Below are 13932 nucleotides of genomic sequence, written 5' to 3' on the forward strand. Positions count from 1 at the left end.
ACACCTATTTTCTTCTATTGAGCATTTAGAAAAGTAACTTCATTGAAATTGTTAGTCATCTTTTTGGAATAAGATGGGTCTAAATTCACCTACCTTTCCTCTATACTAAATGTGCTAGAAATATCTACATCATTATAATATTTTTCTAAATTCTACCACACCTTTATTGGATCATCAATATCAACAAACCTTCTATTGAGATTGGGGCTTAAAACTTTACCAATAATACCTCTAGATTGCTTTAGCAAAACTCTTTTTCTCTACCAGTTTGGGGTTTTAATTTCCTTATTCATTATCAATCATAAAACCTTTTCTCTCAAATCATCCTTAATTGCAATCTTTGAAACTGCAAAATGACCTCCATTAAATATTGGGAACAACTCATTTGTAGAGCCCATGTAATATAGAAGCCATGTAAGCAAATAACTTGAGAAATATATTTCTAGGTAAACCTTTGCTCCAATACCATGTTAAATCAACCTAGAATAAAGTAAAATACCACAATAATAGTTGTTGCAATATAAGAAAATATGACAAAAACAAAGAAAATAACTCATAAAGAAGAATTTATATTAGTCTAACTTGCTTACAACCATTAGAGCTTTCAAATAGCTTCTAACCATACAATGCATGTTTGTGCGAAGTACATTTTTATAGAGGTAATTCAAGGATCTAGAAGTTTCTCTTTTAGAATATTCTTCATCCTTGAATGTTCTACTCACAATCTAGAATTTTCCATAGAAGACTCTAGAACTCACCATCTGGAATGTTCCATAGAAGACACTAGCAATTTTCTCCTAGCTAGAATCATCCAGCCAATTTTAATCTTCCTAATACAATTACAAAATAACCCAATTTATAGGTAAAAACCCCTTCTAAGATTATGAAATGTGACATTACATGAAGCAAAAGAACAAAGGTTCATGTGTGTTTTGAATGAAGAAAGTCATATTCAACCACTTATTCTGATAAAGAACCATCTATCATCTTGAATTGTTGAGTTGTGATAGTTGTTAGCATTAATGCATTGGTTAGTTTATTAGATAGTTTGGTAGTTTTTTTATTTGGTTACCAGTTGTACATAACCTTCTCTTATATCTATTTGTACAAGAATGTACTATGGATTAATCACTGCAATACAAAAATATTTTTTCAGCTCCTTCAAAAGCTTTAAGCAATATGCCACATTTACTTCTTCTTTTTTTGTTAATTTTCTAACATAGAAAGGAAAAGACTACCAAGAATAAAAGAGACAACCAATAGAAAAAAGAAACTAAAAATAAAAAACTCACTTTAATAGAATAATTTCCCAAGACCATAGAATAAAATGAAGATGCACCATGTTCTAGGAATAACTTTAGTCTTTTCTTAATTACAAGGACTAATAATTCAACATATTACGATATATTTTAAAATTGCATCTCATCCAAGAGATCTTGAAATTAAATTATATACAAACAACATATATATATATCAAATAATACAAAATTAATGTAAATAAAGATAATTTAGTATAAACTATATTTTTTAATTGAGCACAAACTAAATCATGAAATTGATGAAATTGATAAAAATGACATATATATGATAGGCATTTAATGACAAAAGAAAGTATGTTTGATTTAAAATTAATATACTTTTGATGTAGGAACTGTTGTGACTGCCTGTCACACCATGCCCATGCCTGGGACCCCCTTCCATTTTTTTAAATTTTTGCCAGTTGTTTCCTTCTTTTGCAGAGCACAAGACTGAAGGAGTCACGGAAAAAACTAAAATCCTTCACTCCATAAGAATCTCGCTTTTCATAACGCATGGAGCGCAAGTCAACAGGAGTGGAGGAATATGGCAAAATCCTCCAATCCTCAAAAACCTCGCTCTCACATGTAGAGGCGCAGATTTGGAGTGGATGCGGAAAATTTTGAAAAAGACAAAATTTGCCATTTCATAAAAATCCCATTCCGAAAATCATGGAGCACAGTTTCAAGGAAATAGAGGAATAGAATAAATTCCTTTACTCCATCAAAATTCTGCTTCCATGAAGTGGTGGATTGAACGCAATTCGGTAGGAATGAAGGAAATTTCATGCAAGGAAAAATCCTCCATTTTGGGAAATCTTTGTAGTTTCTTGTTAACTTTCAAAGCTGCATGATGCCAGACTTAACCTTTTCATCAGGCCTAACTATAATAGATTTGTGGCAAAGGCACATTTAGTTTCCAAGATGACATAGTTTCTGAATCAGTAGGTCCAATATTTCTATGATGTGACAGGAGTCGGTGTTCGAAGGCTCCACTCTTGTCGCTACACCAGATGAAGCTACGAGTTTCAAGTATAAATTAGGGAAAGGCAGATTTTGAAGGTGCTTACTGACTTTTGTAGTGATGGTCTTCATCGGATTTGGATTCTGATTGAAAACTCGATCCTTGTATACATGATTACTCTGTTTTGGGATTCAGGATTCTCGAAAATCATGGAGCACAGGTCAGCGGAACTAAGGGAATGATCAACTGATGAAAATCTCTAGCGATTTTAAAATTGCATATCCTTCATTCTGAAAAAGCCCGATCCCAAAAAGTGTGGAGCGCAAATTTGAAGAAGTGATGGAAAAGATAAATTCCTTCACTCCATCAAAATTTCGCTTTCATAAAAGTGTGGAGCGCAAGTTTTAAGGGAGTAAGGAATATTTTGAAAAAGATAAAATCCTTGATTTCATAGAAAACTGGCTCCCATAAATTGATTGGAGCACAAGAGTTTGTTAAAAATCATGAAAAGTGGGAAAATTGAAATTTTGAGAAAAAATCCAAAATTTAGAGGAAGAAAGTGAAATTCCTTGAGAAGTAAAAAATTGGGTTAAGAGAAAAGCGAAAAAAGCAGTGTTCCTTCAAAGAGGTATTTTTTGGATTTACATTAAAAACAATTAAATATTAGTTTTACTAATATTTAATTTGATTCTTTTTTGAATAATAATCCAAAAAAAATTTAAAAATGGAAAAAAAAAAGTTGCAAATGAATTTGATTTTTTCATTTAAATATAGAAATTAATTAAATATTGATTTTTAATTAATATTTAATTAATAAAACTAGAAAAAAAAATCAAAATAGAAGAATACTTAGCTTCATCATGAAGCTAAGAGCATCAAAGATAACAACTTTTTGAATCAAGCAGCAAAAAAGTGACAAGTGGCACAAAAAATGGAAACCTTAATGGTTAAGTAAAGCAGCTGCCTAATTTTAGTCTGCAACTTTAAAGGCATCTTTTTTGAAGGATGATTTCTATAAGAAACCTCTCATTCATTCAGGCTCACATAGAAATTTGAAGAGAAAATCGAGAATAGGAGTAAGATTTGAGGAGTTCAAGGAAGAAATTTTTTTGAGAAATCTTCTGAAATTGTTGAGGAGTTTTTGGGGAATTCATGACAGAAGATTGTGAATCTTATCAAAAAGGAATTTCCGTTGCAGTGAGTTGTGAAATTTCATATTTCTCACAGAAGTGTTAAAAAGTGAATCTTGAAAGGAGTATGGAAATTTTGGCGAAAATCCAAAATCTTTGTCTTATGGACAAGTCATATCTGTTGTTTTTAATATTTTCCTTGCATAGTCTTATGTATGTAGGTTTTCTATTTTGCAAGAAAGGAAAATGGCAGAGCCCAGGGGAATAGGAGAAATGTGAGGACAATTGATAAAGAATGAAAGGAGAGGATTCTATCATGAATCCAAAATTGTGTCAAAGTGGGCAGAAATTGGAGATACAAGTCGTGGCGGCCTTGATCTGAAAAATTTTAACCGGAGAATGCTCAGATATAACAACTATCACCCAACAAACCTAGCTAAAAAAATTGTGAGAAGTGAAATTTTTGCTGCAACTAATTTCCATCCTTCTTTTCAGCATCCAGAGTTAATCGTGGATTGTACCAAGCATTACAGTCCTAGAGATAGAACCATTCGAGATTCTGAATGAAATATTCTGGCAGATTTTTCTCCGGCATCCATTTTTGAAGCATTTGGAATTCTTTCAAATCCAAGGATGGTCACAAAAACACAAGAGCAAGCGCTGAGAATCTATACATCTGGAATCAATTTTTGTGAAGAAATAATCAACAAAAGATGGTTGAAAAAGAATAGACCGCATCATTCCAAGATTCCTAAACAAATAGTATGGCTCGACTTGCAGAGGAAATATAGTGATATGGTCATGATGTTGAGTCGCATATTTGGCATGCCTTATTCTTATAGGTTTGAATCTTGGATGTGGTATTTTGTTGAGCAGGTAATGGAGGAAGGTGATAGAATAGATTGGGCTGGGCTCATAAGTGATAACCTAAATGAGTAGTTGATGAATCTAGAGCATACAAGGAGATTTTACATGAGCTCCTATGTCATCTACATGCTAGCACGGAGGACAAATTATGATGGACTATGATGCAAAGGACCAATTGGAAGCGGAAGCTAACACCTCAAAGTCCATGAATGTTACCCACAGTTGCATTTGTATTCAAAGGATGATTACATGAGGGTTAATGATATATTTTCCATGCGCATAGTAAGAACACTACAAAAGAGGCCACATATAAGAATGTCAATGGGTGCAATGAAGTTGATTTAGGAATATGGTGCCTGGTTCATTCAGTTTCCTACTTTTTCATACATCCAAGTTAAAGGATTCTCCACGGAGCCATACAAACTTCTTAGGTATCCAATGGATAAGATGGTCTTGTTAGAGCTTACTCGTCAACTTACTGCCTATGAAAAGATTTAGAAAGGGAAAAGGAAGTTGGGATTGTAGATTCCAATTTCCATAGGAGAAGGGAAAACCGAGGTATGCCCATGTCTAAAAGCTGTAGAGAAATCATCAGATGAGCTTCACTTCTTTCGCCTTTCGCTTTATCCAAAGAGGAATGATTTTGATCCTTACAACAAGATTTCATCAGCAGGAGGATCAAAGTACCAACACAAGGTTCACCTTGAAGACTTTTGGGCAAATGTAGCAGACGAGAATGAGATTAGAAAAAGGTTGCATTCAAGACTACCATTGAACATTATTAGAACATGCAACATATTCAAGGTTCCTGATCAAATGGAGGAGGACCCAAATGTGATGTGAAAAGGATTCAATCGAAAAATGACAGCTCAACCATTTGATTGGAAGAAGAAAGAAATTATAGATCTCAAAGCTCTTTCAAAACTAGTCCTAGATTTTACAAAGTGGTGGATTGAGTGTAAGCTTGAAAAATTAGTTGCACCAACTAATGGATTCACATATAGGTTGCTTGGCCATAGACCACTTAAGGATGAAAGATCAAGACAAATATCTGAAGGGACTGTTGAAGAAAGGGGAACTCCATCCAAAGATGTAAGAACCAAGAAAGGGAAGGAGGTACCTAAAGAAAAGCATCCTAGGATTGAGGAAGTCATCCAGGAACCTCAAAATAAGAAGTAGAAACATGGAGATGCTCCCTCTTCTCTGAGTCGAACTCCAAGTGTCCAAGAGATAGAAACTTTTGAAAGGCAGGATGTAGCGACAAGTATAAGGAGATTTGAGTAAGAAGAGAATTTGGATAGGCCAATTCATGATAGGTTGAGTAGAAATGCTTATGAAAAATCCATGCAAGAAAGAGGGAGAGATCAAGATATTGCTATCGAAGAAAGTCTTGCTATGATCTTAGAGCGAGAAATGATTAATGATGGAGATGGTCCACTAGAGGAAGAAACTCCAGGGGTAGCAATACATCTTCCAAGTGCCGAAGCCGTAGTTCTTGAGGTTACAATGGATAGTCTAGGAGGTGAAGAGGAGATTGACATTCAAGCAGTCCAAAGGAAAGAACAATTGGTAATTTCGGGGGACCAAAGTATACCCATTTTGAAATGGTTGAGGCAACGAATTCAATTGCGTCAATAAAGGGAGGTTGATCCAGCAATTGAATTACATAAAATTTTGGACCGATCAAACTGATCAAAAGAACAAGGGAAAGCAAAAAGATATACTAAATTCATCAGAGGAGAATCAGGATCCAGAATCTTGCAGATTGTGACTCCCACAGTTGACAAAGGGAAAAAACAGATTGCTCCAGACGAATATCATGTTACAGAAGTAAATCTTGGTCAGGCCTCCCGAGAGCAAATATTGGAAGAATTTGATGACTCCACACAGGCTTTGAAGGATAGGCTGAAGAAAGTAGAAGGGTATGAAAAGCAGAAAAGAGAAATTTAGGCCTTATGTCAGTACATCAATAACTTGCCTCATTCAGTAAGAAAGGAAGGTCCATCATTTGTCCCTCCAACATGTTTTTCCAATGAAGTGGTAGGTGATATTGATAGAATCAAGCAGATTGCTCAGGGTGCAAAGATTTGTATCGAAGGAATTCAGGAGGTAGCCTTCAAAAATGTAGAAGAATTAGTGCAAGTGCACAATAGGGCATTGGGTGCAGTATCTAGGATCCAATGCATGGAGGAATCATGGGTGAATGAGCATATTTACCAAGAAGAGGTGATTACCAACATTAGAGTTTGATGGATACCCCAAAGCAAGAATTGATTGATGGTCGAGTTATCAGCGAGGGGGATGTCTATGATTTTATTCGATGGTATAGTGCAGTGATCATGGCTAAGGAAATGTTTGAGAGCTTTAACATGGAATCCAGTCGATGAAAAAAGATTGTTGATAACAACAAGAAAGGAATATCAGATGCAGTTGCATCCTTGTTATCACAAAGACTGGGAGAAGAAGAAATGACAACTGATAATCTGAAAGTCAAGTTAGAGGAATTCTTTCAGCTAAATGTATATGGAAGAGATGATTTTGAGAACTTCTCCATCTTCTCAAATACCATGCACACTACTAAAGACTTACTACTAGATTGGGATGAAACCTTAGGAAAAGCAGAAAGAGCAATTGTAGTTCTAGAATTCAAGTAAGAATCTGCACCAAGCATCAGTATAGAGGAGTTGGAAACAGTGTTAGATCGATTTTGATCTTTCAGATAAAGAAATCAAGGATAGATGCATTAAATGCATAGTGGGTGTGCATAGGGATCATTTATTATACCCCACTCCTTAAACGAGCATGCATGTGGGCATTTATTACCCACTATGGTAGTGGATCCCTTGTGGCATTAATGTAGATTCCTTTCCATTGCCCTAACCCTAATTAGGGCTAATGTGGCATGATCTTGGCCATCGATTATTGTGATCATCCGGGTCACCCATTGTAATCGAGGACCTATATAAAAGCCTCATTTCTCATTTGTAAGGGGAGATTTTTATGAAATTGTTGCTATGAGTTACTGAGGTAATAAAGTTTTCATTGGAGTTTGGTGAATACTTGACGTATCTTAGTTCTTGCTTGTTCTCTTAAATTTCTTCAAGTAGATTAAGTTTAGCATAGTCAACGTGTGGTGATTACAATGGAGAATATGATGGTGTATTGATGAATTCCTTTGGTTCATACTATTGACATTTTAGTGATTCTAATTCGTTGTGTAAAGTTAGCCTGAACCCCTTTCATGCATATGCTCAACTTCTATCATTTGTATACATTGTTCTTTATGATGGTGTATGCGGTGATATGAAAATCTTTGGCATAACCCTTGAAGATTGCACTGGTTCATGCTTAGTTGTAGTATAACTTGGCGAAGCAGAATTCAGTAAATTGAAGAATTTGTCCACTAGAATACTATTTGTTGTTATCACTACCCTTAGGAATAGAATAGAATTCCTGAACCCCATTTTATTTAATTTCTGCATATTCTGTGAAAAATCCAAAAAAAAAAGCGCTTCATTGCAAAACCTTAAGATAGCTCCCACATCCAGTATGGCTTGAAATGAATATGAATAAACATGTAAGGCCCCTTGTGATCATCAACAAATCACATCAACCACCAATCTTATCCACAGTCAATACCTAGCATTAAAGGAACCTTGAAGTCATTGTATGATCTTCTAACAATCTTAGCATACACAAGACTTTATTCAAGAGATGATAAGATATTTATGTATTTTGTTCTACTGTTTGGTGAGTCATAAAACACACATCAACAGCAACCAAGAATGGAAGTCCAGAAAAAGACTAATGACATAGCATGAAACAGCTCTCTATTGCTATAAAGCATGAACTTCTTAGTACATGGCGAATAAAGTGACAAAGACTTGGACGAGATGATGCCACTGAAGTATATATAAATATTATATCGATTCCCTTGGACCTGCTGAGCTTTCAGGCATCTTCCATCTTCTCATGTGTTAAACCAGAAACACAAAACGAAATTTGTTCAAGACATAGTTTTATGCAACTGATGAAAGGATCAGAACAAGATTGAATACAACGAAAGCAATACGATGATGGCTGCACGTGTCACAACGGCGGCGGCGGCGTTCTTGTCGGGGCGATCCCGATTTCCTTTTGGAGTGACGAAACCACCGTCACTCCCACTCCCTCCATTTCCTCCTCCCCCGCCGCCGGGTCCTCCGCCTCTTCCTATTCTGGAGCTCTCATTCTTTACCACGTCTTCTCTTCCTTGATCCACTCTTACCATCGCTTTATCCCCTGATTTACAACGATCAGAAGCCGTCGATATAAAATACCAGAAACCGCTCCTGTTGAGTTCAATGCCATCCCCACCATTGAAAATCACCGCCTTTGATCCTTGGACTGCTCTGCATGCCTCGTATTCAGATTCCGACATCACCTGGGCAATATAATCTTCCTTTCCATTTTCCATTCTAAATACTGCATTACAACCAAAATAAATACCCACATATCATAAGCTATCAAAGTCAGTACACATCCGGTCATCTAAGGAAATATATATACAACCATTGTGAGGGTTAGCGTACATACCCAGCATGTCCCCAACAAGAAAGTTGGATCCATGATCGGAAACTATGTGGAGGCTCTGGTTGTTGGCGAGTGTCCAGGTGAGAGTATGATTAGTCCCATATGCGCCTTCCCATGGTGTGAACATAATCCCTGCAAAAAGCGCTACACATATTGATATGTTGATATACATTGGAGATGGTGCCGTCGTAGTTGTAGTTGTGGATTTTTTGTTTTGCTCCTCAACCTGTAAGGTCTCACAAGTGAAGTAAATGGGCGTTTTCTTATGATCATCATGACAGGCAATCGAAAAGGGAAAGCAAAAGTAATGGGAAACATGGAGATTACTTTTCCCTTTACAGCATCAAGGTACCTTGTTCTATTCCGACTTCTTCCATTTATTACCTTGTTCTTAGTAAAGTAATTGCACCGAATCAATGCAAAGCAGTCACTTCAAGGAAATTGGAACCGCGGGGCTACTTTCTTTCATTCACCCGCAACAATTTATTCTCTACTTTTGCTGATGGTGGAAGCAACACTACATCTTCTAAGGATTCAATTTCCTTTCATTTTAGGAAAATTTGAGATAAATTTTCTTCTTTTTTCAGTTTGTCAATTGGAATAGCGAATCAGAATCAAAATCAAGAATAAGAATTTGAAGGTTCCCTCTCTTTCCTTTAGGTAGTGGGCTTTAGTGCTGAACACGTATTTAGTTCAGTAAAGGGTATAATAGGGGACATGGATTCTAAATAGACGGCCATTGCAACCAATGTCAAAGCAAGCGAGAAAAATGTTCTCTTCGCAAGCTTACCTGTTTCTCCTTTACCAATATTATTTCTTCCCGACCTAAACACTCTACTCCGCCGAAGGTTTCAATTTGTTGTCCCATCGTATATAATTTTTCTTTTTTTTTCATAAGATTAGTCCGTTTTTGGTAAAACACAAATCCTACGAGAAAGAAACATGGTTAGCGAGGGGTAATTAAAAAAATCTAGATACTGAACAAAAGATTAACACATGAGACGAGAACAAAGTTCTAATAGGAAAATGTTAGCAACAAAATCAGATACATTATTACTACAAATTGTAATTGAATATCAAAGGGGGAAGCCAATTATTTGGGACAAATTATGAATTAGGAGTAGGGAGGGAGTAGGTTAATTTTTACATAGAATTACAAATAATAAAGTGATACTATTATGTAGAGAACATTTCAAAGTAGGATATTAAAAACCTTTCAAATACATAGTGGAGCTTTAAAGATTTTCAAACACATAGTGGAGCTTTAAAGATTTTCAAACACGTAAGTAGATAGTTTTTATTACATGAATCAAATTTTCAAAATTGATAGCTTAAACATCACACACTAAGCTTCATTTCAAGACTAAAAGTGTTAAATAGTCAAAGTTGACTTATTTTTTCTAGGCTTAATTTTCTCCTTAGTGTGTCAAGTTTAAGAGTTTCCAACAACATCTCCACCCAGACCAACCACCGCATTTAATATGGAAATTTCTAGCACCGTGGAAACATGTTGTTCTCTTTTATATGATTCACATGTAATTTGACTGTAATAGTTTACAATCTAAAATGTTCTAAGTCCTCCTTAAAAGGACATATGTATTCAACATTGATGTAAGACACATTTGAGTAAGGCAATGAAAGTAAGATTAAATAATGTAAGTGCATCAACACATTTATAGCTTCTATGTGTTTATCATTTTATTTGTATTTGTGTCTTTGGTATGAGATGTGGATTTAATCCATCCTCCTCTTCATATTGGTATTAGAGTTGTAAGGATAGGATCATTGATTGTTGTTGGTTAACAATATGTTTTCCCACTAGATTTTATAATCTTGACTCTTTAATACTTGGAGATACAAAACGATGTTTACCAACAAATGGGCCAGTGTATGTATTCTATCATTGCCCTCTGAATTGATTAGGTACAACTCCCTATTATTTGCAATGATATGTAATGAATATGTTTTTATGAGATCAAAAGTTTTGACATTATAAGCTCTCAACCTGAGACGGGTAAAGGATAACCAAATTGTTTGTAGGCACAAACTATTTAGGAAAGATGGATTTTGATAACCTATCACACTCAATGGAATGATTGTAATAGATGATCTTTAGATTTTTCAGCTCTTACTTCTATTCTAAATGTAGTGTTAATAATCTAAATGTAGAGAGGAATGAGAAAAGAGATGCACATGAGGAGAAATGGATTTTCTTTGACTACCATTCTTGAATGAAATGGAATTCAACAAGTTACTAATAGATTCATGTACACCTATTCTTCAATTTCCAATGAGTCTATCTAACATGATATGAAATGAACAAGAGAGGAAACAAGATCATATATGAATAAAGTAAATAGAATTGCCTCTATTGAAAATATCAAAATAAAATGGAATCCACCTAATTATCATAAGATCACATATAACTATCCTTCAACTAGGTTAATGAAGAACTGATCTATGTGTGGGCAATAAAACAAGATAAGTAAATAGGGTAAATGGAATTATAGACCAATTCACTATCAAGTTTTCTAAACCTTTCATTATCAAATGAAGTTATATTTATAGTTTGTTGTTATCTTTCTTAAAATAGCAGAGCAACATTCATATAATAGAAAAGAAAATGGGAATAAAACATGAAATTATCCAATCTGTGTCATGATATGAGCATGTGGTATCTCTTCTATTGATTATTTTGAATCCGTGATATTCCTAAAAACACTTGTTGGTGTAAATAAGTATTTACTTATTACACTTACTTAAGTTTTACTTAGGTTAATGCATTATTTAATTATTTTGCATTATTTTATTATTTTAGGTGAGACACTTAGGAGTTTGTGAACTCTCATTGAGTTATGCAACTCTAATTAGGCACATGGTGTCTACAACACAGGAGTATGCATCATTCACTTAGTTGTCATGGTGACAACACAGTTTTCCACACTCCTCATTTAGCACATGTTGTCTACTCCACTGATTTTCCTGCTACACCATTGTAGTCTTATCCTCACATCATCGCACTTAATCCTGTGCTTAATGGAGGATAATCCATATCTGGTGGACATGTGCCTGGTTGTATGACATGTCATGGTGCTAACTTCTAGGCATTCTAGAAGCTCTCCTAAGGCCTTTATATTCATGCACTCCTAGTGTACTCATAATATGTTGGTTGTATCCATTATTGAATGAATATCATCATTCTGATCATACTCTGCCTATTTTGGTCTACTGTGTGCTATTGTTGAGTTCTTTTGTTCTTGGTTGAATTCTGGCCTAAGCCAAATTCTTACATGGTATTAGAGCTGAGGAGGATTCTCATCATGTAGCCGTTCGAGACCATACATGCTTCAGCACATCAATTCCGGAGGATCCGCAGAAATTGGGAGTGTTTAGAGCCAAATCTGACCTCTCCGTTGCATCCGAAGTACTGAATCGGTAAAGATTGACTATAAATTTGCCTATCTTGGGTGAAAGTTGATTGTGAGGCAAAATTTTTTTTTGCAAACCGGCACCCGAAGGCACCGATTTGCAATTGGGTATGATCGTTTCATGATTTGATTATTTATTTTGTCAAATCTGAATTATTTCTCTTCAATTTTTTGGGTATTTTTCGAAAGCATTTTCAGCATTTTTATTGCCCACTCAGAGAGAAATTTTTCTTTGTAATTTTTCATTATTCGTAAAATTTTTTACAGATCGGGGTGATCAAATCTCGGATCTATATTGTTGGTGGATATTTTTTAGTAGCAGGGCATTATATTTAGCGGATGCCTGGTTCATAGGCTAAATCCAACACCTTCACTAAATTTGGTGCACCAAATACATTCCGACAGACATATCCACTGGTAGTGCCACATTTCGCTGATCGGTTGTCCAAATCGGCGATAGTTTATTTCAAAGCCTGCAGACTGTGCTTTATAAGGTGCGCAGAATTCACATATCCCACGAATGTGGGATTTTGTTTGCGACATCCGGCACCAAGAAGATCTTCGGCGTCACTGTTATAACCCCGACGACATTAAAAATTCTGGCACATGCTAAAAGACCCGCAACAACCAGCGTAGAGATCCCGACATCGGACTAACGCAACCCGCCTCAGACACACGACCAACGCCACACATTTCCATGCGACGTTCCATTCTGCCATACCACGCAGGTACCCAGACACGTGGCGATCTCGTAATCACCCAGTCAGATCCACGTTGATTGCCCAAGTGGCGCACATTGATTGCCCAGTCATCCACATTGGACACAGTCACCTGACAGCGCAGTGGTCCACATCAGCCGGACACGTTAGCATCCGTACGATCCTTACAGTACAAACCTCCACGTCAGCACCATGTCATCCAATTGGCCAAATTTTCTACTGACGTCATCATTTCTTGAGCCTAAAATTGACGCCCGTTTGGATGTCAAACTTGGCCATTTTATAACTGCAGCGACGACAGTATGACTGTCAAATTTAACCCCATCTTTTGCTAGTACAACCCCTCACCAAATTGATTTTGTTTTTGGCAGTCTGACTTCAAGAGGCCATAACTCACACATCCGAACTCCAAATCAGGTGCAATTTTTTTTGAAATTGGGTTAAATTTTCTAAATTTTTCAGTGGTGCAGCTATTTTTTGGTTTTTGTGTACGAATTTTTTAGAATTTTCATTTTTTGGTGACTGTACCTGAATAATCCTGCATTTTGCAACTTCAACTGCTCCATACGGGCACATCTGGAGTCGAAAACAGGTTCCATTTTTTTTGTAAGTGCATATTTTTTCATCTACTTTCCAGATCTGGCATCAGATTATATGTTGTGTGGACAAAATTGTCACTTTCAGAATAGCGCCTTTCTTTGCTTTGTAATGCTTCAATTTTGTAGCGCATTGTAAAGTTTCAGTTTTGTACTCTATTGAGAAGTTGTAACAAGAAAAATCAGAAGTCCACAAAGGCCTAAATTGGCAAGTGGCCCATTGTAATCGCACTACTGATAAAGTGCCCAAAGCATCTATTTTGGGGGGGTTTCTTGATTTAGTGAAAAGGGGGGGTATTCTTGGTGTTGTCTTCTCTCTTTTCTGCAAATTTTTTTCATTTTTCTGCATCATGGGAAACTT

At 35.9% G+C, this 13932-nt stretch overlaps 1 protein-coding gene across 1 annotated transcript; it reads right to left on the reverse strand.

Annotated features, from left to right (window-relative positions):
• Positions 1-8069: 8069 nt before the first annotated feature.
• On the reverse strand, positions 8070-9106 carry LOC149531637 (early nodulin-like protein 9). Its single transcript, XM_089811139.1, has 2 exons — positions 8832-9106; positions 8070-8720 (listed from the first exon to the last, which is right to left on the reverse strand). Exons 1-2 carry the CDS (start codon positions 8998-9000, stop codon positions 8296-8298), a joined length of 594 nt encoding a protein of 197 aa, XP_089667265.1. The 5' UTR covers positions 9001-9106; the 3' UTR covers positions 8070-8295.
• Positions 9107-13932: the final 4826 nt, after the last annotated feature.

The sequence above is a fragment of the Cupressus sempervirens genome, chromosome 11 (genome assembly GCF_028749045.1).
Source record: "Cupressus sempervirens isolate cs-2001-9-10 chromosome 11, ASM2874904v1, whole genome shotgun sequence".
Lineage (NCBI taxonomy): Eukaryota > Viridiplantae > Streptophyta > Pinopsida > Cupressales > Cupressaceae > Cupressus > Cupressus sempervirens.